Source organism: Pteropus alecto, unplaced genomic scaffold, assembly GCF_000325575.1.
Source record: "Pteropus alecto unplaced genomic scaffold, ASM32557v1 scaffold45, whole genome shotgun sequence".
NCBI classification, from domain to species: Eukaryota; Metazoa; Chordata; class Mammalia; order Chiroptera; family Pteropodidae; genus Pteropus; species Pteropus alecto.
The window spans coordinates 31,787,755-31,815,287 of record NW_006442491.1 but is presented as its reverse complement, the minus strand read 5'-3'; the positions used below and the strand labels follow the sequence as shown (position 1 = coordinate 31,815,287).

General features: G+C 38.6%; 1 protein-coding gene and 1 pseudogene across 1 annotated transcript in view; one reads left to right on the top strand and one right to left on the bottom strand.

Annotated features, from left to right (window-relative positions):
• Window positions 1-27,533, bottom strand: part of SLC9A8 (solute carrier family 9 member A8) — a 61,853-nt gene that overhangs the window by 33,659 nt on the left and 661 nt on the right. Inside the window, exons 2-6 of the mRNA XM_006921904.3 lie at window positions 26,054-26,232; window positions 20,362-20,442; window positions 8,991-9,049; window positions 4,496-4,579; window positions 428-529 (exon numbers count right to left, since the gene is read on the bottom strand). Coding sequence (XP_006921966.1) covers window positions 428-529; window positions 4,496-4,579; window positions 8,991-9,049; window positions 20,362-20,442; window positions 26,054-26,232 — 505 coding nt within the window. The remainder of the gene's footprint in view (window positions 1-427; window positions 530-4,495; window positions 4,580-8,990; window positions 9,050-20,361; window positions 20,443-26,053; window positions 26,233-27,533) is intronic.
• Window positions 15,948-16,062, top strand: LOC112471289 (annotated as a pseudogene).

The window sequence follows — 27,533 nt, the reverse complement described above, 5'->3', positions numbered from 1 at the left end:
GACAAGTTAGAATTGAGTGAACACATTGAGACTCATTTTTGATTTTTAAAATGCAAAATTTTATTTAAAAAACAGCATTTAACTCTGATTCTGACAACACAACTGATATTACTATAATTTAAAGATCTCGATGGTATAATTCTGCTTTATTTTTAGGTATTCCAACTTAAGACAATACTGGTTTGCAAATAAGAGCAAATACTTTTGGGGATTATGGAAAAGATTCACTCAATTCCAGACATCAAAGCTGAGGCCACTAGAAACAATTTTAGCATGACTTTACCGTGCCTCTTATGAGTCTAGATTTCCTGACGGAACTTTACGTTGAACATGAAACCCAGGCCTAGTGAGGTATTCCTAACCCACCTCCCTGCACTAGCTCTAAGAATGTAAGATTTTAAAAGTTTTTCAAAGATGTTTTTCTTACCTGGCCCAGAAAATAAATTCCTCCACCTACTACAAAAGCGGAAATTGCTGTACCGAAAACAGCAAACAAGGTGATGGAACCAATATTTTGAAAGAAGTTACCCTGTTTGAATGAGCAGAAAGGAGGGAAATGATTAGAAAAGCTGGTCAGGTCGGTGCAGGCCTGGACCCCCACACCTGGCCCTCCTCACACGCTTGGTTCTCTGCAAAGGGCACCATCGCCCACCCCTTTTGGTAAGCTGGAAACCTGGCAGTCCTCCTTCAGGCCCACAGCGACTGCAGAGCCTAGTCCTGAGGCTCTTACTTTCCCCATGTCACTCACATCTCCTACTTCTCTCCACTGCCATCTCTATCGCCCCTGCCAAGCTGCCATCATCTCTCCCCAGGACCGCTACAATAGCTTCTGACACGTCTCAACCATTCCTGGCCCCTTGCCCTCCATTCTTCAAAGGATTCCAGAATGATTTTTTGCAAAAGACACATCTGACTGTGCTACCTTCACTCTGACCCCGACTTCCGCTAGAAATGAAGCTAAAACCCCACCAAAGCCTGGACAGTTTGACCCTTTAACCCTCCCTTTGTTTTCTGGGTGCCAGTCGCGCTGGTGACTTTTGTTCTTCAAACACGTTGTTCCTTGGGCTTGGACCACTCTTCCTTCCTCTTCGCTTGGTGAACTTTGTAATCATCCTAGGATCTCGGGACATTTTGACTCTTCCTGAGGGAAATCTTCTCTGATCCCTTAGCCAGGTCAGATCCTGCTCTACGCTCTCAATGCACAATGACCCACCTCCTGGTAGCACTTGCCATGGCTGAAATTTTGTTTTTTATGTAACTATTTGACAGATTCTGTCTTTCCCTCTAGGCTGCAGGCTCAACAGGGGCAAGGACCACATCTGTTTTTGTGCAATGTCACCGACCAAATGCCTATCAGCTACAAGATGAATAGGTACCAAAAGAATTAACTGTGTTTCATGTCTGATCAAAGTCCAAAGTTTATACAACTACGATTTTTCATTTCAATAAGAAAAGGTACATTACTACAAAGAATGTCAAGACAGTAGGCTATTCCACCAGAAACTCCTTTTTGTCATCCAGGTCTTTTAAACAATTTTGTTTCACTCTGTTAGGATCATCCTCGAATCTGAATATGACAGGTAAATATATATTTCCATCTATGTATCATTTAAGAGAAAATATCTGAGTCCAAGTAGCATCATAATATCTTTCAAATTTTCATAAAATTAAGAAAATTAGCTGTTTATTAGAATCTCGTGGGCTCCACTTAGGAACAACACTAGAAAAACTTGGTGGTCCTTGGCTATGAGCTAGATGAAGAACCCCATCTCTGCTCAGAAACTGCCAAGCCATAGACAACAGGAACTGACATTTTAAAGCTCACTTCAAAAAGATGTCTCCAGCTCAACCCTGGCAGCCTACTAATCCTACCTCCTTCAGAAAGTTTCTTTGCTTCATTCGTTGCAATTTTGGTTTGGTTGCCCCAAATCTGACATTCAATTACTCTGTTTGGCATATCAATCTTTAGTGCACAAAGAACTTTAAACTAATTCAAGGCAAACGCAATGATTTGTTTTTTTTCTAAACAAAAGGCTTTTATCTATGAGGTTTTCTTTGAAAAAGCTGCTTTATTTTGTTATTTAAAAATAGATAAAAGAAGTCTTGGTCTGTTCAGAGGAGCTAATGCTGATAACATACATGTAGTTGTTATTCAAAAATAAATTTGAATGAGTAAAACTGCCCTGTTCTATCACATGTATGTAACATAAGCATGATCAAAACCAGTAGCCATTCTTGATAACCCAGTCCCTTCTGATTCAATTTCTGGCAGTAGTAGAGAGTACAAGCACACGGCCTTGATTACAACCAACAGACTATAACTAAAAGGTTTGTAATTTGAATCCTTTAGAGCGTACATATTTCAAGTGTGTTGTCAAAACATGAATACAATATAATTTTGTTGAGTTTGAAATAAACTGAATTTTTGCTTAAAGGAAAAAATACTTATGTAGTTGGTTAATATTAATCTGGATATTGAAAATTTACCTAAATTCAAGTTAGCACACTATAAGAACTTCCCTTTGCTACATAAAGCAAATTTATCTGTTTCTCTCGGACATAATGAATGTTCTAGTCTTTGTATGATATTAATAAATTAAAGAGCCAATACCTGCCTACCTAATGCATATCAACTGAGAACAGTCTTACTGAAATTTTTATTCCAAATCTAAATTTACATTAGCAAATAAAACAATACTAAAACAAAACATTCAAAGTTGACTACTTATCTTCTTTGGGAGAGGGTAGGAAATGGACAGAGCCTCTGAATCTGCATTTCTAACATATTAGTACCTTTCACATAAACTGTCATGTTTTCTGCTGGAAAGATATCTTCAAAGAAATGTTTTTCTAAGAAACTAATATTTTCCTCAAATTTTGAACAAGTTTATTTCTCCCCCCCAATTAGAAAACTTTACATGCTCTAACACAATAATCATAGTGTACTTTTAAGTCAAAATCAAATCAATTTCTTCAGCATTGTTTTGAAATACATAATCTGTTCATAGTTCCTTTAAGATTTACAAAATGAAAGAAATGAAAGAGTGAAAAAGACATTGACCTGAAATTCCTTTGCCTGTTTTCTTTTTAACTATTACCTGATGTCAGTAATGGTTTATAATAAGACTTGGGAATTTTTTTTTCTTACGTTAAACTTCTTTTTCACATTTTTTCTGGATAGATACACAATAAAATAACTTCTAAAAAAATCTGGACCGAATCTCTTAGAATATTTTGCTTTAGTACCCAGGTGAAAAATTAAAGCATTAATTTGTATGTTTTAACCAAAACTCTCTTGACAAATTTAACTCTCAAGTTTAATATGTTATTGTCTATAATACTACTAGTAATATTAATATTACTGCTAACAGATATTACTATTAATAACAAGAAGCACTACTGTTTATTTGATGTGATGGGTAGTGCTTTGTATACATTCTTTCCTCTAGTGTAAATCTCAAAGCAACTTGAGAAGCAGGCTTTTGGGGTTTTTTGGCTTTTGTTTTTAATTTCTGTTCTACCCCAAAGGAACCTGTAGGGGGCAGCACATGATTAGATGTAGGTATCTGGCTCCAGGGTCTTTCTCCAAGGGTAGGCCAAACCTTAGTCCTTCCAACTTTCATAATTTTTTTTTATCACATTCACAAAATAACTTTTGTATTACTAACATTTTAATTTAATTTAAATCTGTTTTGAAATAAAAACATTTATATTTAAAGAAAACATAGGCAAAGGGAAAAAAACCCCATGCACACACAGAAAAGTGGCTTAAAAAGTGAGACGCTCCCACCCAGGCAGAAAGCACCCCACTCGAAGTTGGAGGACAGAGATCAGATGTGACAAGGCAAAGCAGGGACCTGAGCAGGGGCCCGTGATGCTCTCTTCAGGCTGGAGCTGGGGAGCCAAGAATGGGAGGAACAACTGTGGGATGAGGAGGATGGGCCAGAAGGAGCTGGAGGACTGGGCGGAAGGATGGGGCTCCAGCCTGGAAGGAGGAGCTGGAGACTGGGGACTAGGGGAATATCAGCTGGGAGCTGAAGCCCAGGGCAGTGCAGAGAGAGGAGACACTGAAGGGTGAATGGGCCGAAGGAGGGAGAAAGGCCCTACATGCTGAGCTGAGAGAATCAAAAGGCCTGGGGCACATGTCCCTGTCCACCCTGGACAGTCTATCCTCTTAACACGTGTCAGTCTGTGTCCAACAAGAAAATTCAATGTGTTGTCCGTGTACCACTTAAAATCACTTTGGCCATCTTCCTAAGCAAAGTACTCCTCTATGGAAAACGCTAATTTATTAAGCCACACTGCCTGGAACCACCGACCACATGTGTGCTCCTCTCCACAAGTCAGGCCGTCCAGTCCGGCTTCCACCACGCATGCCCAGGACGTTCGCACAGAGCCTCCACTGCTAAATTAACACCCAGGCTTTTAAGGAAATTGCCTCACCAACATGGGATGCCATCCAGACCAGAAACACTACTGTTTGCCTGAGTCTTACCTTGTGTAATGAATATCCTGACTCAAATATGATAGGCGGAAGCAACAGGAGGAAAAACATATTTGGACGAAACATCTCTTCTTCCTGTAAATAAAATGGGTATTTTAAGAGATGTGGAATGTGTGTAATTAAGAAATAAATCCATCAATGAAGAGCCAAAGTAATTCTCTCAGGGCCTGGCCCAGTGCAAACATATGATGTTTAAACAACTACCTGATAATAAAACCAAGCAGGAAGAGAGACACCCACTCCCCACAAAACAAACAAACAAACAAACAAAGAAAAAACCCCAAAATGTACATTTAAAAATATAGGACAGGAAATTTTAAAAGGTGACCTGCAAAACAAGTAGCAGAATGAACTGTTTCCAAACACAGTGGTAGGATTTTTATTCTTTACTAAGAAAATTAATTTTAGTACAAAAAAACATTTCATTTCTAATAGAATGCTTTCAAAAGTATCTCTACAAATTGTAATCTTCCAGGAAAAAGGTAACAGTAAGCCCTAAAACGATCCACTTAGAGCAAGAGTAAAGCCTACACATGTTTAAAACAGCCCTGCTTTTTCTCTGCCTGTCACAGACAACTCTGCCATTTTCCTAAATTTGACTACGATAAATGAGTGCCCCGCCTGATGCCCTCATGACTTGAGACAAAGTTATAAAGCGAGTCCCTTGGCATGCTTTCAGATTCGAAAATTAAGTATAATTATGAAAGGCATTTCTAGAATGTGGACATTTTGGGGTGGATGAAATAGCACATTCATTTTCTACAGTAATATATCTCTCTGATTGTTGTTGGATTGGGGAAAAATATGTATTAGTTTTCAAGCCCAAAATGATTACATGTAACACACAGTCTATTAAATACTGTAAAATCAGGCTCTTTTTCATATGAAAACGTCCATCCCACAATCCTCACTGTCTGATTTCTTGTCAAAATCCCTATTCAAAAGAATGATTAAATGTATTCTTACGAATGTACAGCTGTTACCATAAAGACTAAAATAACATTCAAATAAGGCTCAAAATAGAAGCAAATGACAACCTCTGAAAATGCCTTATTAAGTCTTAAAATAACTGCCCGTACAACAGACTCATGACTCAGACTGGGACCATGTGAAAAGAAATGGGCCGAGCTCTGTGTTTTGTGGGGCAATCAATTCTCAGGATCTGTGCAGTGGGCCAACCACCGTATAGATTCTTTTGGAGTTTCAGGAACTAAATGTCCCCTGGGAAAAAGGAGAACCCGCCTTCAGTGGGTTGCACAGTGTCCTCCAGCCCCAGTTCACATCCACCTGGAACCTCGAAATGTGACCTCATTTAGAAAATGGGTCTTCGTAGATGGAATTAAGAGAAGAATCCAGATGGGATTTGCACTGGATTAGGGTGGGTCCCGAACCCAATGGGAGTGTCCTTACCAGGGACAGAAAAGAACACACAGACACAGAGAAGAAAGTCATGTGAAGACAGACTAAGGCAGAGATACGAGTCACGTGGCCACAGCCAAGGAATGCCTGGGACCGGCAAGGAAGGGTTCTCCCCGAGAGCCTGGATTCCCTCCGTAGAAGGAGTGTGGCTCTGCTAACACTTTGATTTCAGACTTCTACCCTCTGGAACTATGAGAAGAAATCTCTGTTGTTTTAAGCCGCCCAGTGTGGGGTAATATGTTACAGCAGCCACAGGAAATGCATATACCACCTGACAGTGAATAATGTTACAAGAAGGTCCCTGGTTCCTTCTGGCGACATCTCCCCCCAAACAGTCTGAGATGACTGTAGGAGGAACTTGAGCAGACTGACCCTTTCTGATTCTTTTTCAATCCCAATTAAGTTAAAGACAACTCAGTCCCGGTGCTGCCACGTGCAAAGCCTCTCTCCAGTGTGCTGATCTTTCATTCTGACAGAGAGAACAGGCTTGATTGACCTCAGAGGCTTCAGGAGGCTGAGGTACTATTTTGTTTTTATCATATTTATTTATAAAAACAATACTGGTTTTCCATTGAAAACAGTACTATGATGCTTCCTTTAAAATAAATGTATACAGAGTACACCAATGTTCATAGCAGCATTATTCACAAGAGCCAAAAGGTAGAAACAACCCAAGGGTCCATCAACATATGAATGAATACACAAAGTGGAGTACAGGCCGACAATGGAATGTTATTCAGCCAGAAAAAGAAAGGAAATACTGATGCCTGATATGACACGGTCAAATCGAAAACACAACATGCTAAGTAAAATGAGCCAGACACAAAAAGCCGAATGTTGTATTATTTCACTTATATGAGGGACCTAGAATAGGCAAATTCATAAAGACAGACAGTAGAAATGGGCTACTAAAGAAATAGAAAATACTAAAAGAATAGGAAGTAGGGAGAGGAGAATAGGGCGTTGTTTAATGGGTAGAGTTTCTTCTTAGGATGATGAAAAAGTTCTGGAAATAGTGCTGATGATTATCCAATGTCGTGAATATATTTAATGCCACTGACTTGTACACTTAAAAACGGCTAAAATGGTAAGCTTTGTTATGTATACTTTACCGCAATAAAAGCTTTTCTTAAAGAAAAAAACTTACAAAATGTATATAAATATAAAAGCAAGTTGATGTAAAGGACTATACTAAGCATACGGCAATACAGGCAGAAGGCAGGCCCAGTGAGACAGTCTGAACAGAGGACTTCATGGACGGAAGACACCAAGCTGCATTGTTTTTCTCATCTCCAATCGCTCCCTGCAGTACCCGGTTTCCAAACAGGTGGCCTGCCTCTCACTTGGGCTTTCCACAAACACCTGTTCCTCCAGGAAGCCTGCCCCAACTGCCCCTGCCTAGAAAACTTGTCCTTTTCTGAGGCCAAGCCCTGGTTGCCTGGATGGCTCTTCGGACACCTAATTATATTCGTCACCCAACTTCAGTTCATTTGTCTGTACTATTAAATGTATTACTATTATTTTAACTTGAAAAGAAACATCCGTTGAAAAATAAATTTGATAAGACTGAAGCTTATAAAACTAAAAGTGAGAGATAACCTCCCCACTACTCCTATTACTCAGAACAGGGGTCACCAACCCAAAGGCTCCCTGGGGCCTAGGGGATTACCAGGGGAAGAGCAGCTCAGTGCCTGGATCTCTGCTGGGCAGAATGTGGGCCTGGTGTTTAGAGAGCTTCTGCTTTTTAAAGAGAAGCTAGAAGTTCAGATTTTTATGTGAAATTTCCAGGATTTTATATAGATTCATAGTATTTTAAAATCAAATAATTTTTAATTGTTTTAAAATAAATTCCAATTTTGATCAACTGATTTCGATTCAAATCAAACAAAATGCATTAGGTGCGACGTGTACACATCAGGCTACAACCAGCCTAGGAGTAGAGAAAAGGTTCCAGTGTGCACCACAGTGAGGATGGTTACAGTTGCTAAGTTGCAGGAAGGCAGAGGTACCATCCCTGAAGTGCTCCAGGGGGGCCGGCCCAGCCCCCGCTGAGGGGGGTTCTATAATATTAGGGGTTGAATATACATTTGAGAATTTATTTAATACATACAATAATTCCCGAATATTATTTATAACAGTTTCAAATTGTTTTAGGTCAGACTAGACAGCTTGTTTTGCAAATTTGATACTCTACAGTTTAATAGGTAGGTAATTCCCAGCACCTAGGAGATGCAACAAAGTAGGAGGGGCTCAAATGTTATAAATTTTCACCATACAATTCTTTAATATTTTGAAATGGACCTTATTTCCATCCACAAAATCAATTTTGTAACACACTTTTAATCCCTCTACTCAATATGGATGTTCAAGTTTAAGTTGAAATTCAAGTTTCAATTAATCTCTATACCACAAGATGATGCTCATGCTCTCATGACCACTGTGTAAACACAAAGGTAGGGAAATTCTCAAGTTGAGGATAGCACGATGCAGGGGAGAAAATATAGAATGCACAGGGCCAAAGGGTCTGGACACATGACTCGACTCAGCCACTTTCTAGTTCTGTGACGTTGGATGTGTCCTGACTTCTTTGAGCATCGCTTTTTTCATCTGTAAACATGTGGTGATAAGAATACCCAATCCACCTCCCATGGATGTCATGAGGACGACGTGAGCTATGGTTTGCAAGGCATTCAGTGAGCTCTACAGTGCTGGACAAATGTGTTTTCTTATTCTCAACTGTCAGAATGGAATTGAGAGCAATAAACATTGCTTAATGTTTAATACTAATTAGAGCCTTTCCCTAAGATTATAAAAATGTGTATAAATAACAAAACATAATATCGAGTGCTCCCATGTTAACTTGAAACAGTGTGAGATTTATACTTTTTTTAAAAAAAGTCAGATGTAAAGATATCAACTCTAATCTAACAGAATGTTTAAAAAAATTAATGGGATAATATAAACTTCACTGATAAGAAAGCCACCATAACCATAAGTGTTACTAAAATTAAGAACAACTAATAAAAATTGTAATTATGTTAAAAAATGAACAGTTGGGCAAACCTACCTTCCAATTTGCCAGTTTTTTAAACTCTATAATTTTTATAACTGCTCCCATGAGAATACCTAGAAGAGAAAATGTACAGTTTAACATAAATTTAAGGTATGAGAAAGATTACTCAGGTTTATTATTTTAGAGAAACTGAATATTACTATTGTCTCTAAATGGCTTTTATGGATTTCCACAAGTTTTATATCTGAAAACATAAGAATGGAAATTAGTGTGAAGTTTAATGAGTCACGTGAGTTTCTCACCTACATCTCAGGCAAACAAACTATAATGAAGTCTACAAAAATCTTGGGGGAAAGAAAGCTTTACAAAATAAGGCTCAAGGACAGTCTGCCTGACCCGGAAGATTTTTGTTACATCCTATTATTTTTGTTACACCTATCCATTTTCACTGTGAAACAGTTTGCTCCTTATTCCTACCATTTTCAAAAAAGATCCAAGATCACTTTCTGAAACTCAGATGGCAGCTCTATGTAGAGTATTTAGAAAGCTGAAAATAATCTGAAGTAAAAAATCTCTGAAATTCCTGGAACAAAACAGACCATCTAAGTTCAGGCATGTTTCCATAAAGCTGACAGGCTCATTACTCCCTCATAAAGAACCTACCAAAAATAATTCTCAAAGAAGCATTGTGGGTACAATTTATGATTGCCTGTTACTCACCAGAAAAATGATTCTTAACCCTGTTGGATCATCAGAATCACCATGGGAGCTTTTTATAAAATAAAGACACCAGAGCAGAACTCCAGACCTACTAAATGGCAATCTCTGCTGGGGGGGTGATACAAAGCAAGTCTGAAGACCATGGTCACAGCCACTTAAAGAAGAAAATGCCCCTTTCCCCTGCAGAAGAAGGAGTTTTTCCTGTCAACAACAGAAAGTTGAAGAAACACATCTTATTGGGTGGGGTGAGGAGACAATACTAGAACACAGCAGTTTATTAGGAAAAGGAGCTACGCTAATGTCAACTGCCATGGGGAAAAGAGATGAGTAATTTTAACTTCATAAACCTCCATACTATTTGAATAGTATTAAAACCATAATAAAATTATTGTGAAAAAGAGACCAAGACAAAATAAATCTGAGCTATAAAGAGAGTCGATGACCATATTTTCAGAATAGGAGTTGTACATTCACTCGCCAGTGGCATGAAAGCACTGATTCTAACCCCTCTCCAGCTAGAGTTCCCCACGTGCTTCTTTTTCTTTATCTCTCTAAATTGTGTATACATTTTGAGTTTTTATGTAAATTTTTATTAACCAAATAGTTCATGAATACTTTGTAAAATATTATAAAAAAGACAAAGGTCCCTTTTGATGAGATCCCATCCCCTACTCTCATCTTCGTTCTCTCTCTCCCTGCCTCAGGGTAGCCAACCATCTTGATAAGTTTGGGGAATATTCTACCATACCCTTCTCTATCTTCTCACATATGTATATTTAAACATATAGTACTGGGTATGTGTGTGTTTATGTACATACAAGGCACACCTGTGTATATGTATATAAAATCATGGTACTGTAATGTATCTTTCTATTCTCTTCTATTTTGCTCAGTGTTAAGTCTTGATCTATACGCAATAATACATCGGGGATTATTACATGTAGATCTGCCTCATTCCTTTCAACAGCTCTACAGCATAGCATAAAAATGCCACAGATTGAATAAATGTTTCTCCAAAGAAGACATACATATGGCCAACAAGCACACGAAAAGATGCTTATCATAGTCATTAGGGAAATGCAAATCAAAACCACAATGAGATATCTCTTCGTACCCACTAGAATAGTTATTAAAAAAAAAAGAAGGAAACGAGTGTTGGCAAGGATATAGAGAAATTGAAACTCTCATACATTGCTGGTGAGAATGTAAAATGGTGTAATTGCTGTGGGAAAACAGTCTGGCATTTCCTCAAAAAGTTAAACTGAGTTACCATATGGCTCAGCAATTCTACCCAACAGAATTGAAAACGTACCTTCTACAGAAACCTGTATGTGGATGTTCATTAACAGCATTATTTGTGATAGCCCAAAGGAGAAAAGAACCCAAATGTCCATCAACTGATGAAGAGATAAACAAAATGTGGTATATCCATATAATGGAATACTATCTGGCAATCAAAAGGAATGAAGCACTGATACATGCCGCAATTTCGGATGAATCCTGAAAACATGCCATGTGAAAGAAGCAAGACACAAAAGACATATTTTATGATCCATTTATATGAAATATGGAACAGGCAAATCTCTAGAGACAGAAATGGTTGTCTAGGGCTGAGGAGTAGGGCTCTGGGGATGAAAGCTAAAGAGTTTCTTTTTGGAGTGATGAAAATGTTCTAAAGTCGATTGTGGTGATAATGGTCATGCAATTCTGTGAATACACTAAAAACCACTAAATTAAGCATTTAAAATGTGTAACTTGTATGGTATATGAATTATATCAGTATAACGGTTATCAAAAAAGTGGCCACAGATTATATGATTCCATTTATATGAAATGTCCAGAACGGGCAAATCTATAGAGATGGGAAGCAGGTTAATTGCCAGAAGACGGGGGAAGGTGGAAACGGGGAGTGACTGCTATTGGGGAGAGGGTTTCTTTTAGGAAGGATGAAAATGTCCCGGAGTTAGTGGTGGTGGTAGTTGCACCACTCTGTGCATATACTAAAAAGCAGTAAATTGTACACTTTGAAATTATGAGGTTTATGGTATATGAATCGAATTTTAATTTTTTAAAAGTCACAATTTAAACTATTCTCCCAAGATGGCTGTCCTCAACTGCTTGCTGTTAACAGCAGTGCTGCAATGAACATGCTTCTTTGTGTGTTTCCCTATGGCAGATCCAGAGACAATGAATGGCATGAACATTTTTATCTCTGAAAATGCTGCCAAGTTGTCCTCTAAAGTCACTGTACGGATTTACACCAGAGCAATCCCCACAGACTCACCAAGCCTGGGTGATCATCAGTCTTTAACGTCTCTGCCAACAAGGTGGGCAAGAAATTGTACTTTAAGGTTTCAGTTTGCATTTGCAGTCAATCTGCATTTAGTGATCATTTCTGATTACTAGGAAGGTTGAAATTCCTTTCATGGTTTCAGATTTCATTTTTAAAGCTAGTGTTTTTCTGCCCTACTAAAACCTCAATTTTGTTTTTCCCTTTGTAAATGTATACCAAACTTTAATGCCATGATTAACATTTGTAATTACATATGAAGCAATTACATTTGAAAATCAGTAGTTATTCTATTGTCTAAGCTTGTTCGTATATTATAATTTATGAGGCACTAGGAAGCTTTGTAAAATATGATGTGATATTATTATTACTACTATTACTATAATTATTACTTGAGTAATCTTTTTGAGATGTCCTAAGACTAAACTGTGGCATAGCATTAAATTGACAAACTACTTCTTTACCTTTGGAGACTGAGGTTCAATGCTAGGAGAAATTAATTTATAAAAACCCACACAACTGGCCACCAGATGGAAATAATGCCCTAGATAAAATTTTGTATATTCCTATCAGTAAAAAGAATTTGAGCGTGTACCTTCAAGTTACAAATGTTTATTAGTCTAAAAAAGTGCTACTATAGTAAAAATATTACTATATTAATATTAAAATATATTAATATAGTTAATATTAATATATTAATTGATGTATTAATATATTGATGATATAGTGATATATATACACAAAAATAGATTGTAAAAAAGTGAGATTAAAATGAAATAGAAACAGAAATGCTACTATTTTCTTTTGCTCCCAATGGATCTTCATGCACACACCTCATTATGGACACTATTGGATTAAAACGAAACATCAGCAGCAATTAATAATTATTTGTTGAGCCTCTTTGCCCAGGATTTGTCGCTTTAACTTATTTTTAATCCTCAAGAGAATGCTATAGGTAGGAAGGCGCAGAGAATTTAAGAAGCTTGGTCTTGACAGCTCAGAGCCGGCAAGTGACACTGGACTGCTGGCTCCCGGCTGCATTCTCCACCTCGCGAGCTAAAGACAGGGAGACGGCACTGCTGCTCTGAACCACTAACACTCAGCTCTCCCAGAGTGCACTGCTGGCCCACCATTATCACTGCAAAATAGGAATGCTCCTGATAATGAACGTTGCAGGAAAAATGCTTAAAATGTATTAAGTATAATAATCAGGTTACAGAGCAGTATCGAGACCATGATCCTAGCTCCCTTAAAAATATATATGCACACACATATATTTATTTATTTGTACTGTGTTAAACACACACACAGACATGCACACACACACTGTGCCAGACATTGTGCTAAAATATACTTTATTTATTTATTTGCTTATTATTTGTGCTATTTATTTGTACTAATGTATACAATATGTTATTCTGCTCATTCTCACGATTAGCCTATAAGGTAATAAACCATAATAATATAGATGTTAATGTTAAGAGCAGCTAACAGTTACTGACTACTTAACAGGTAGGCAGTATACTAAGTGATTTTTATGTATTACCCTGTTTCGTATCTGCAATCCTATGAAGCAAAGGTACTGTCACCTGCATTTTACAGATAAGGAAACCACGGCTAAGGCTCAGCATCACTTAGCTAGTACATAGCAGATCTGGAATTGTTTTAAAAATAGCTATTTTAATTTTATTTGATTATGTAACAGATGCACATGGTACAAAATTTAAAGGCACACCACAGTATCCAGTGAAAACTTGTCTCCCTTCTACCTATTCCTGGTTCCTTTCCTCCTTCCCAGAGGCCACCAGTGTTCCCAGTTTCTTGGTTACACAGTATGTTTCTTCTGAGAGTGTCTGTACATTTGAAATCACATATGTGCATATAACAGACTTTTTAAGGCGAATGGTAATATAGTATTCTCATTCTTCTGTTCTTTTTAATTTACCACTACATCTTGGAAACCATTCCATATCAATACATGAAGAACTTCCCCACTTTTGTGAACGGCTGCAGTGCGCTCCTCTGCAGGAAAGCGCTACCCACCACTGTGTCCCCTTGCAATGAGTCCTCGGGTGTTTTCCAGCTTCTGCTCTCACTGCCACTCCTGTCTGAGTAAGCACATCATTCTCCGTGTGTGCGGGTATGCACAGGACAAACTCTGAAACAGGGATCGCTAGGCTGAGAGCAAGGCATTTTAAATTTTATAAAGAGCTGCACGTCACCTACAACTGTTATATCTCTCCTTATAAATTTCAGCTTAAAATATATAAACGGCAAATCAGCACAATATGGCCAATGAAAATACATATGTAAGCTTAACTAATACGTGCAAAGGACAGTAAGAAGGAAAGAACCCAAAAAGTGATATAAACTCAAACCACGCAGTCATTGGGAGTTCCTTATGACAGATGACAGAGGAGGAAAAAACCTGAGCTTGGTTTATGGACGATTCCGCCAGCCTGACCTTGGTCACTTCGACGTTTGTGCAACAGGCTCACGAATACAGCAGCCATGATGGCAGACAGAAGCTATGCAGGGCCCAATAGCATGAACTTCCTCTCATTGAGGCTACTCTAGTTACTGCCACTGTTGAATGTATGACTGGACAGCCACAGAGACTGACACCCATCCCCTGATGTGGTACCATCCCTTGAGAAGTTCAGCCAACTACATGATGGCAACTCGATTACATTCAGACCCCTTCCATTCATTCTGACTAAGACTGACACGCACACTGGCCGGCATGTCCAAGGGCCCCTAAGCGTGTGATCCACCAAAGTGGGCCTCCACACAACAGGGCATCAAACCAAGAGACTCGCTTTATGGCAAAGGAAGTGCTGCACTGGGTATGTGGCCATGGGCTCCACATGGTCCTGCACCATATGCCACGCCGCCTAGAAGCTGCCAGCCAGCCAGAGTGGTATGATGACCTCTTGAAGATGGAGCTGAGGCGCCAGCTTAGAGATGACAGCCTGTGAAGAATGGAGCGTTCCTCCTCCATACAGCATACTCTTTAAACTAATGGCCTTTATAAGGTGGTATGTCCCCAACAGGCAAGGAAGGGTACAGCACGCAATGGGTAGAGCAAGGGTGGCCCCACTCAGCATCACTCTCAGGGACTCACTTGGCAGTGGGGACTCCTACTTGGGAAATTTCTGCTTCCTTAGCCTGAAACTTTAGGCTCAGTGGGTTGAAAGGTCTTGGCTCCTAGAAGGAGACATTCCCACCAGGGCTCACATGCTAGGAGTTACAAGGCTGCTTCCCAGTTACTTTGGGCTCTTTGTGCCAACAGACCAGCAGGCCTAGAAACAGGCTGCCATGCTGGCCGGAATGACTGATGCTGGCCATCATGAGGACACAGATCTCTCACTACACAACGGGGCAAAATGTAATATAATTCACTTATGCAATACTTTTTAACCATAGTGATTTTTTGAAAATTCTTTAAAATATTGTTAGTGTGTTTGTCAGCTATAATTATAGAACCAAGTTATATCATAATAAGGTACTTTTGAAAATCCGGTCGTTGAATCTACCATTCACACTCAGGTAGATACTACCCCAAAGATACTCTAAAGGACAGAAGACCAGCCAGTGAGATGGGAATCAGACCTCAGGGCTGTCTGTCTGTTTTCTAGGAAAAGGCTATTTATGTTTTGTTTTTAAAACAGCTTACTTTTTCAGAGGAATGTTATCCCTCACTACTCTGCAAAGAACATTTATGTGGTGAAAGAAGAAATTTATAGAAATCAACCCAAATACAGCAAGTTTCAAAATGCAATTCTTTAACAACCTTTTCTCTTTCACACTACCACACTATTCTGGCATAGCTGGAGGATTTAAGGATAAAATGAAACTAAAAGATGATAAGATGCTGAGCCAAGGGAAGATGACCATAAAACTAGAAAAGTCTGGACGTGGTCCCATAGTGTAGCAGTTAGCACGTCTGCTTTACATGCAAAAGGTCCTGGGTTCACGCCCCAGTGGAACCACGGTCCATGGTCTACAGCCATGCCACCCTGAACAAGCTCGATGTCTGATCTTGGAAGCTAAGCAGGGTCGGCCTGGTTAGTACTTGGATGGGAGACCACCTAGGAAGACCAGGTGCTGTAGACATATAAAAAAACCCAAAAAACTAGGAAAGTCAAAGCAAGACTCCAGGCAAAAGCAGGAAGTTATGACACATAAACACACAGTTGACTAATGGCAGCAAAACTGCACACAGCGTTCCAGGAACAAACTGTCATGTCTGATCTGTGTTTTCAGAAACATGGAGGCTAAAAGTCTGTGCTAGCACTCTTCCTTGGAATGTGACAGCCTGGAAAATCCTTAGAGCCTAATGCAATCACTTTGTCAATTTGACAACCAATTTTGGCCTTGGCCTCCAAGACAGCTACTCTAATACCAACACTTTAATGCCTGTTTCTTCTTTAACAAATCAAAGCACCTAAGATTCAGGGAGCATTGGACATGGGACATGTTAAGCTGCATCAGCGTTAGACTCTGACAGTCTAAAAACTAATGAAAGCTGTTATAGTTACAGTTAGGAGTCTCCCTTTACGTCTCTTTAAAAAAATTTTTTAGAACTTAAGTATAATTAGAATATAATTACTGTATCTGCTTTTTCCAGAATTACCTTTAGTCGATAACTCAGGAACTGAGTGATTTTCATCATGTTCCACTCAAAACCCTCATTGACCAAAATCGACCCAAAGAATACTATTCTTAAAAAGAAAATTAAAATCGTTTAGTCAAAAGAAGGAATTAATAAAACTAAAACCACAAACAGAGTTAAGACGGTTACGACAGGTGGGCATTTTTGTGTGTATCCTATTCACTCAATGATCCAAGTAAAATGAGGATTTTCTTTCAGCAGTATTCAGGCTAAACATTGGTATTGGAAAGTCAAATTTCCAGCCCTTACTTAATCTCATTCTGGCCTCTCCTTGCTCTAAAATAAAGTATGATTATGAAAAAAAAAAAAATCTCCTGATTTTGCTATATACAACAGAGGATAGTGGGCAATATAATTATTTCATTTTCTTTCCTTATAAAGTTCAGCCTAAAATATATAAACAGTAAATCAGTACAATATGGCCAATGAAAATAAATATGTGAAGTAAACTAACAAGTATAAAGAATAGTTAGAAGGAAAGAACCTCCCAAATGATATAAACTCAAACTAAGCCATCTAAATGTATATGGCTACAAATGAAGAGAATGAAGCATCATAAAAATAGTTGAAATTGTCAATGAAGAAGATTTTTCTTTTTCTGTATAGCTGTTGAACTGTGTTAAACATTTATTTTTTAAAAAAGAGGCCCAAACAACAGAATTTAATATAAAAAGCTTTGAACAAGAGCCAAAGAAATCTCTAGAACTTCACGTTGATACTCTGTTTTTCTAAAAAATGAAAAAAGTCTCGAGATTCCTTTGAAAATACAATAAAATAGAAGGGAGAAAATCTGCTTTTAAAGTGAAGACAGTCCTTTTTCATACCAACCATTTCTTAGGAACTCTGCTTAACTATCACACAAAAGGCCAACAACGTCTCTAAATGACTGCAGACTAAATAGTAACTTCTGGCTAGAAGACGTAGCCTAGGAAAATTTATCCCTGAAAGAATGAAAACTCCATTTTCTCTGGCAGCTTTATCTAGGTTCTTTTTTGGCACAAAAGTTAGAAATTTCAAATTGGTATATATCTCAATATTTTGTTACACTTTGCTCCAGTAGGGGAAGTCCTCCTTCAATTTACATAGTTTTATGAAATGCAGGACTATTTTGATAGCTTTGTCAGCTTTTCTAAATCCCAACCAAATATCCTCTAATAGAATAAAAACTACTTTCTGAACCCCAGCACTCTCCTCGCAAGTGCTCTTCGTGTTCTAATCACCTGAGTTAGCAAATAATTATTGAAAACGAGTCTTAACTTTCCATCATCCCTCCTAAGACCTGGATGTACAGGCTACAGTTATTTCTACAACATCAGTGAAGAAATGAACCTTGTGGATGGAGAGCCCTGGCTGACCCCCGACTCCATTCCACTGCATACCCGGTTCTGGGGTGGCCACGTGGTCAGAGTTTATCTATAACTTCTGGTGGAACCAGAGAGAAAAGGCCACCTTTCCCACTCTGATTGCTACTGTAAAGATAGTGAGCCTGAAGCTATAAAGGCCTGCCTGAGAGTGAAGCCAAAACAAAGGGAAGCACTGTTGAGAAATGGAGAAAAACTGAGTCCAGGAGACTCCATCCAGCTACAGCCGAAGCTAACATCACCTGTAGTTTTTTGGGTCCTACGAACCAATGGGTGCGTAACTCTACCCCCGCCGATTTATTTTCTTTGAGTCAATGTGAATTGATTTTGTCCCTTGAATGGAGACAGTCCTATATCACTTAAGATGTTTTTGGCTGCAAGTAGAAGAATACCTGACTAAAAATGGCTTAAACGATACATGTTTATCATCTCATATAACAGGCAGCTCTGAGACAGGTAGCTTCAGGGCTATCGATTCAACAAAACAAAAGTGCAGTCAAGAATCTGCTTCCTATCTGTCCCCTTGGCAATCTTTAGCATTCTGGTTTTGTCTCTGAGCCACAGTGACTGCAAGATGGCCATCAGTGCTCCAGGCACCACATCCTCATTCGACTGGCATCAAAGGAAGGGAAAATTACTCTTTTTATCAGAGAGGAAAAAGATTTCCCAAACCCACCACCAAGCATACTTCCCCTTGGTCTCACTGGCCAGAACTGGATTTCATATTGCCTTGCTGCCTCCACAACTCTCAACCAATCTGTGGCAAAGGAGAATGGAATCATCATGATGGTGAAGACCAATCTTGACTCAGAGGAGACCATACTCCTTGAGCGCACTGTGGCAAGACACCTGATCAAAATAAGGGTTCTATTACGAAGGAAGAAGGGAGGAAATAGCTCTCGGGTAGGTAACCGACAATGTCTGCTATAAGTCCTAATACGAGCACAGGTGGTCAATCACTTGCAGTTGTCCATTCATTCAAGAGACAGGGCAGAACTTGAAATTCCAAACCAAATGATCGAAATCATCATTTTAATTTCCATGAGCACAATACCTAAATACACACAAACTATAGTTCTTCTTCTATGAAAACTGACTGCAAAACTGTAAATTCCTCAGAATATTTTTTTATGTCTTTACTGAATGCCCCAGAATAATAAGTATTAGCTATGTTGGTTATTTTCCATGTGTTTAACATCAGAAAAAGAATGTTAATGAATGGTCCTCCATTTCTTAGAGCTCTAGGGCTATCTTGTTAGCTTAGGTTGTTAGAATCTGCGAGGATATGCAGCTGAAGAGTTTGCAAAATAGAGAACAGGAATTTTGAGTAAAACTGGTTCCCAACTCTTTACTGAAGATCAATACTATCCCATGGTGCCTCTTCCTTAAAATATGGAATCACCTGGGGGTCATGAGGCTTAAAGGAGATGGCAGTGTGGAAGCACATAGGCCAGAGCCTGGCACTCAGTAGTACTGTGATGTCCAGGGAAAACGTAGGAAGGGCGGTAGGAATGCAGGTGGTGAAAGGGTAAGGAGAATGAACAGAGCCTGAGCGTCCATTCCCAAAGCTAACCTAAACCACAGAATTACTAAATATGCTAAACAAGATCTAAAAGGCAAAGAAAATCAACTTATCAAGCATCGGCGATAAGAAAAAAATCAAATATCATCGGTCGGTAAGTGGAAACTAGTAAGTAACTACATTATGATAATATGATGAAAACTTTAGCTGACCTTGGTAAAACCTTATTTACAATGCCTTAAGCATCCCCACCCACATTTTTGTCTTGATCTTAGTAAGATCTCTGCTTCTTCCTTCACTAACCACTTCAATGAACTTGCATGTGAACTCACGTGTTATTACACCAACTCATTCACTCTAAATAGAGGCTAATTATCTTGAGTTAATTGCCACAGGAAACAAGAGAGGTAGAATGAGCGGAATGCTCTCTGAAGACTTTAGATTTGACTCCAACATTAAAGTGAGCCATTTCCCCTTCCTAAAATGTGCCGCGAGAGCCCCTTTTGGCTGTAAAATTCAGTGACTCTATGAATTAAATGTCAATTATTTGCCTTAGTTCAGTTGGATGTCAGCATAGCCTAGTAGCAGAGGTCAATGTGCCCCTAGAAGTAGAAAAGGCCTTCCAGCTGTGTAGAGGGGCTTCTATGTGACCTTTATAAGGTCATCATCCCTCTCTGAGCCACAGTGTCCTCATTTGTAAAACGGGATCATAACACCCTCATGGCTCGTTGCAGTGAGGATTAAATGAGATCAGGTATGTCCCACATCTCTTGTGGTTCCTGGCAGTAGGGAGGCACTCAAAAAAAATGACAGTTACGGCTACTGCTTTCACTATAGAACCACCAATAAGCACTTACCTAAAGAAACAACAGCAACGCTCTCTGGCAAGAAATGTAATCTGTATCGGATCAGTAAATGCACCAATATGATGCAGATAGCTGTGGGAAAAATAAGACACTGTTAAAATTTTTAAATGATAAACACTAAGTTCAAGGCAATAGTTACTTCTGGAGGGCTACCAAGAAAATGGACAACTGACAATGATACAGAAAACCTCAGTGGTATTTTCAACCTCTTATTCCTTAACCTGGAGGTAGACTCCCAGTGTTTATAACATTTTCTCCATACATCCTTCCATACCCGAATTAGTTTTCCAGTGGTTATTGAAAGAGCATCAGACATCTTTATTTTTTTCTAACTTTAAACTTTATACAACTATTAAAATTATTCAAATTTCCCTGATTCTGAGAAAAGATCTCTAACTTTTTTGAAGTAACCATCAACTGGAAAACTATACGGTGAGGAGGAAGTCAATGAAATCAATCACTTTTAGGTATGTATAAGTGCGACAGAATATGTTGAAACAAAGTATTTTGCTACCATGTGACTGGTTCTCTAACATAAGCAAGGATGTTTTATAAACAGAACAAAGTAAATACTTTGGTTCAGTGATAAGAACATTAGAGATCTAAAGATGGGGCACCTGTTCTCCAGCTGGGCACCGGGGCTCCCACTGGTTAAGGGCTCCCCATGAGTAAGGCACTGCACTGAGCAGTTCCAAATGCTCTCATTCGACCCCCAACATCCCTCTTAACTAGCCATTATTACTATTATCTCCTTTGATTTTTAGATGAGAAAACCGAGGCTTAGAGGTAGGTGCTGGAAGGTGGAACCAGATTCCAATCCTGTGCCCTTAAACCATGGCATCTACCACCTCCCTCGTGGCTTCCTTCATTCCTCAGTCCTCGAAATCAGAATAACATCTGACTTTCCCCATAGAAGTGTTGTCATGAAAGAAAAAAAAGAAACAAAAGGATGTAAAACTATTTAACAGGAATAAGTATTTCTGGACCAAAAAAATTAAAAGTATACTTTCACATTAATAATTCCTAACTCTAACTTCATGTTTGTGTGCATGTCTTTTTTTAGGCACCTATGTGGTATACACCCTCATCAATCACTGTGTTATCTTAATAATACTAAAATAATTTTCATGGTTTTTTTCCTTGTAAAAAGAAATGTTTAAACAATCTGCATGGCTGTTAACTGGTCACATTGACAAATTAGATATCTTTAGTGCCACCAAAAAGCACCAGGTGGCCAGAGAAAGGAAACAGTTATAAATATAGAAATTTTGTCCTCCTTTCATTCTGTGCTTTAAACGATCAATCTGTGGTGTTATTTTATTATAAATATTTAACCTAGTTAGAAAAATCCTACATTAAAGGCTAAGGGCAAGAAGAAAGTTCTAGTACATAAGCACAATATGTGACCGAAGAACGTGTCTGCTAGCTAAACAGGCAGGCACAGGAGCACAGAAGTAGGTAGATAACAGATTAGGGAGCTGAATCAGCTTCCGCTCTTTCTTTGCACCAATCTAGGTGAAAAATACTGATTTGAAAAGTTTAAATAAATCAAACAACTACTTGCACCTTTAAGAGCAAAGAGGAAAACTGTCTATCAACAGAGAGAGCTAAATATAGGGTTCGGGGAACGGTCTTCAGCCATTAAAAAAAAATGAGGTCTGAAAAAATTCAACGGAAAGGGAAAAATTTTTTTGTAAATCACATATCTCATAAGAATCTAGTATACAGAATATATAAAGAACTCATAACTCAACAACAAAAACAACACAATTAAAAATGAGCAAAGAACCCGAATAAACATTTCTCCTAAAAACTATAAATGACCAATAAGCATATGAAAAGATGCTCAACATCAGTAGTCAGCAGAAAAATGCAAATCAAAACTGCAATGAGATACAACTTCACACTCACTAGATGGCTATAATTAAAAAAAAAAACAAAAAAACAAAAAAGGAAGATAACAAGTGTTGGTAAGGATATAAAGAAACTGGAACCTTTGGGCATGGCTGGTGGGAATGTAAAACCGTACAGCCTCTGTGGAAAAACTTGGCAGTTCCTGAGGAAGTTACACACAGAGTAACCATTTAACCCAGCAATTCCACTCCTAGGTATATATCCAAGAAAAACAAAAAGATAGCCACACAAAAACATGTATATACACAGATGTTCATAGCAGCATTACTTACAATAGTCAAAAGGTGAAAACATAAATGTCCATCAACTGATGAATGGATAAACATGTGGTATATCCATACAATGGAATATTACTCAGCTATACAAAGGAATACAATTCTAACACATGCTGCAAGATGGATGAACCTTGAAGACATGATGCTACGTGAAAGAAGCCAGACAGAAAAGATCAAATATTGTATGATTCCATTTGTATGAAATATTCTGGGTAGGCAAATTCCCAGAGAGAGAAAGCAGAATTGTGTTTATTAGAGACTGGGGGGGAAGAATGGGGAGTGATTGCTTTTAATGGGTATTGGATTTCCTCTTGGGGTGATGAAAATGTCCTGGAACTAGACAGTGATGATGGTTGCACAGCACTGTGAATGTACTAAATGCCACTGAATTGTACACTTTAAAGTGGTAACTTTTTTATTTCACCACATACACATTCTTTAAAAAGAAAAAAAAAAGGATGAGGTAGATAAAAAACACTAACACGCAAAGATCTCCAAGACATTCCATGAGATGAGAAAGCAAGCTATAGGACACCATTTATATTAAAACAAACTCCAAGTTATATGTGCCTGTACTGTACGTGTCTGTGTTCTAAATGTGCAAATGTATAAACACCAATACATGTTTTCAAGTACACTTGGAAAAAAAAAACAGCAAGAAGGGACAAAAACTTCTCTGTGGTATGGAAGGTATGTATACCACAAGTTAGGTGCTTCCAATTTTTCATGCCTGAAGTAATAATTATGGAAACTACATTAAAACTTAGACATGACAATTTTAATAATTCCAATAAATTTAATGGCCCATAAAATGTATGCGTTAAATCATACTAATTGCTAACTCTAGTGCAAGTTAATAACAGTGACTCACTATTGTTTCTGCAGTCAGAAATCAGCAAAGGTAAGTATAAGTCTACTGACTTCAAGCTTCTAAAAGTCAACAGTAACTAGAGTTTTGGCATCCCTTCTTAACAAAGAAGAATGTTAATGTAACCCTTCAACATGCTATGGGACACAAAAGTTACCACTTGATTGGATTTGACTAACAGAGTAAACAAAAGTAGCAAATGTGTTTCAGGTTAGTAGTCCCTGAAGTCTAGAATAAACTATGGACTAATTTCCTTCAGTTTATTAGAGTTCATGTATTTAGTGAGTCAGCAAGTTACCTATGAACAGTAATTTTTTTTTTTACTTTACCAGATTTACATCTAATCAGGAATAAACATACAAGAAGCATACTGTCTTGGTAATATACAAGAACACAGGAAAAAATGCCTTCAAATTTACTTAAAAAGCATTCCATTATGCGAATACATTTTGACATACACATAAAAAGTGGAGATATCAACTCATAAACTGCCAAGAATCTGATTAGGTGAAAATGGAACCTATCTGACATTAGTGGGACTCTAGGGTCTAGGTTTATGATCCGTTTGAAGAGAAGACAATCCAAGAGAAATATACAGTACTATTAAATATAGCTCAGGCCTTTCTGGCCCCAAACATGTATTAACACTGGGCAGGTTTTGCCTGGATGAAAAAACACATTATAAAAACCTGTTTTGTGGTCTCTGGCACAAAATAATCTTACATGCTCCACACCCTGAAAATTACTTTGAAAGTCTTACTTATGCTTTTCACCCTCCCATGAAAAAAAAGTGATTACAAAAGTTTTTCCGAGCCTTTTATATTGTCTAACATGTCAAGCTGACAACAATGTGACTCATAGTACTCCTTCAGAATTAAGAAACCAAAGATTTCTTGATCAAGAAAAGAACTGCTTTTCTTCTTTTTATTCAGCTACTACAACAAAAGAAAAAGAAAACAAAACAAGAGTCCTTGATTGTTGAAGTAATTTCCTAGAAACGGAACTGAATGACATTTACAGGGTAAAAAATTACCTGGGTATTTTAAATCTCTATGGGACATTTACACTTGGGCATGGCTGGTGAGAATGTAAAATGGTATGGCCTCTGTGGAAAAGTCTGGCAGTTCCTGAGAAAGTTACACATAGAGTAACCATTTAACCCGGCAATTCCACTCCTAGATATATATCCAAGAAAAATAAAAACACTGCCCACACAAAAACGTGTACACAGATGTTCATAGCAGCACTATTGACAAGAGGCAAAAGGTGGAAACAACACAAATGTTCACAATTGATGAATGGATAAACACAATGTGGTATATCTAAACAATGGAATATTATTCAGCCATACAAGAGAATACAATTCTAACACATGCTAGTACGTGGATGGACCTTGAAGATAAGATGCTAAGTGAAAGAAGCCAGACATAATAGTTTTTTTTTTAATCTATGAGAGACAAAGTGGAGTCCTAAGACTTTAAATAAAAGTACTATATTATTATTAAAATTATTTGACTATTAACAATCTGAATATAAATGTGAAAGAAGTGACACTTTCTCTCAAAAAACAGTTCTAATAAATACTCTGCACCTTGCAGTCCGGTTGCACTGCTCATACTTCTGAAAAGATCTAATTAGAAATATGACTAAGTGTCATTAAGAACAGAGAATGTAAACATGCCAACTTCACTTTTCAAACAAGAGTTTGGACTTGGGTCAAATTTTAAGCCATTTTGTCCATAGTCAGCTAATCTGAAGTGGTTATGCAGTTTCAACTGGATTTTTTGTTTAACACAGTTTTCTACTGTCTATAATCTCTGGGAGGCACTGAAGTTATTGCCTTTTATATAAACTTCTTGATTGATGTCTGGTAACCTGGATATTAGTCTCTAGTTTCCCAAACCCCAGGTACGTCCATTGCTTAACCTTGTTGGGCCTAAATTTTCTCATCCGTTAAAGGAGGTTAAACGAAATGAGCTTTTAAGTATGAGAGAGGGAATTTGTTTAAAGAAAAATATTACATAAGTAAATAACAGCACTGATGGTATATAGATATGCAAAAGTCACGACCATGGTTAACGGAATGACAGGTTGCAGACAACAGTGTGCTAGGGCAAGGGTATCTGATCTTTTACTGAGTGGCAAACCTTTAAATAAATTTTTACATGTAACCTTAATAGATATGTGACAAAATACATCAGAAAGTCAGATGCCCTCCCATTTGACTCCCCATACCTCCTGCTGCCACCACTACCACCACTGTGCATGCACACACACGTGTGCACACGCACACACACACACACAAATTCTCTCGCCCTCTCTCATAAGCAGAGCTTGAAATCTTCTAAACTAGAAGATGTTCAAGGTTCTTTCTAGGTCAAAAATTCTTTCTTCCAAAGGACATCTAAGGTTCTGCATGAAGGGCTCTTCAGAACTGCTAAGCTCTATGATTTTATAAAGAAAAAGGAGTACCCTGTTATAAAATTATGAACTGATCACTGTCCCTCAATGTTTGAAGTGAAAACCAAATGGAGGACTTGAGAAAAGTAACAGTGATTTAAATGGGGTTAACCACACAGACAGTGCACACACTCAAGATGGCAGGTGATGGTGTCTCTGCATTCACCTAGGACAAGGAGGGTGAAGAAAATGGTCATGCCACTTGACTGTTCCTCCTGCTGAGCTTGCTCCCCTGTCTGTACAGGGAGGATGGGCTTGGCAGGGGTCGGGAGCACCAGTTTCATAGTGACAACCAGGGTAGTATGGAGGGTGACATTGAAACCTTCGTGAGTTGTATTGGGGAACCTGTTGGGGGACATAAAAAGCAGAATTAGATAAAGGAAAAAGGGCCCCAAAGTATCAACACGCAAAGCCATAAAGAGAACTTGGCATAGAGTTTTACAGAAGTCACAAGTCTTGCAGCCAACAGGCGAGACTTGGAGAGAAACTGCTTTTAAAAATTCTTGCCTGAGGCAGCAGGACAGTACCAATGCCCTCAGGCGCTTATGAACACAGCCACTTAGAAGGGAGGCACAGGGCAAATCCGGTCAGTGTGGAAACCAATGCTGCTTGCTCCTCGGCATGCAATGGGGGATTTAAACAGAGGTAAATTGGAGTCTCAACACTCCAAGGTCCAATATTATTTACTTGGTGCCTTTATTTCTCCAATTTACATTCTTTTTCTTGAATTCTATCCACAGTTGAAGAGGCCATTTGAATTTGCCCAACTGTTGATCTGGTTAGAATGCCCTACCCTACTTTACAAAATCCTTCTCAGACTTCAAAAGGCTCAAGTGTAACCTTCTCTGTAATACCCCACTGCAGCCCAATGCCTATGTTCCCCACAGCTCTCTCCTCACATTGTGCTGGGATTGTACACTAGTGCAATATTGATATAAGAATCATTGAAATTGATTGTAACAGCTAACATTTATTGAGGACTGCTTCATTCCAGGGCTAGGTAACATAGCATAACATTTAAACGGCATATGTCAGAGGTGGGTACTTTCCCTTTCATGCTCACGAACAAGAGAGGCTCAGAGAAGTTGATTAACATGGCCAATGTTTGTTAGTGGCAGAATCGAGCTGAGACCAAACTCGAAATCACTGGTCCATATCACCTCTTTTGTTTTGCGCTGCCGAGGACCAGTTTAGTGTCTGGGACAGAGCAGATGCTCAATAAATAAGGTGACTGAAAGGACCATCCTGCCAAGAGACATATCTGAAAAGCTGTCAGGTAAGGGAGAGAAATTTCAACCATGGGGTTCCATGTTAATTTTTACACACTCATTTCACAAACATAGACGGGGCATCTATAACATGCAATAGACTGTGCCCAGCAGGTATGGAGATGGATTGAGTGTTCCATTTCCAGAAGTATCTGTAGGACACAGACACCTCCCACCCCTGCACCCCCATCTCATTTTGTAGGGCTAGTCCCCTTGCTTCTATTCTACATTCCAGCCATCCTGCCTGCCTCTCTGTCCCTCAAAGGCACTAAGCCTTTTCTTGCATTTGCTGTTCCCTCTCCGATCCCTCCTTCTGCCATTCAAGTTTCAGCTGGCACATCACTTCTTCCTGGGTAGACGCCCTCCACCCTAACTATT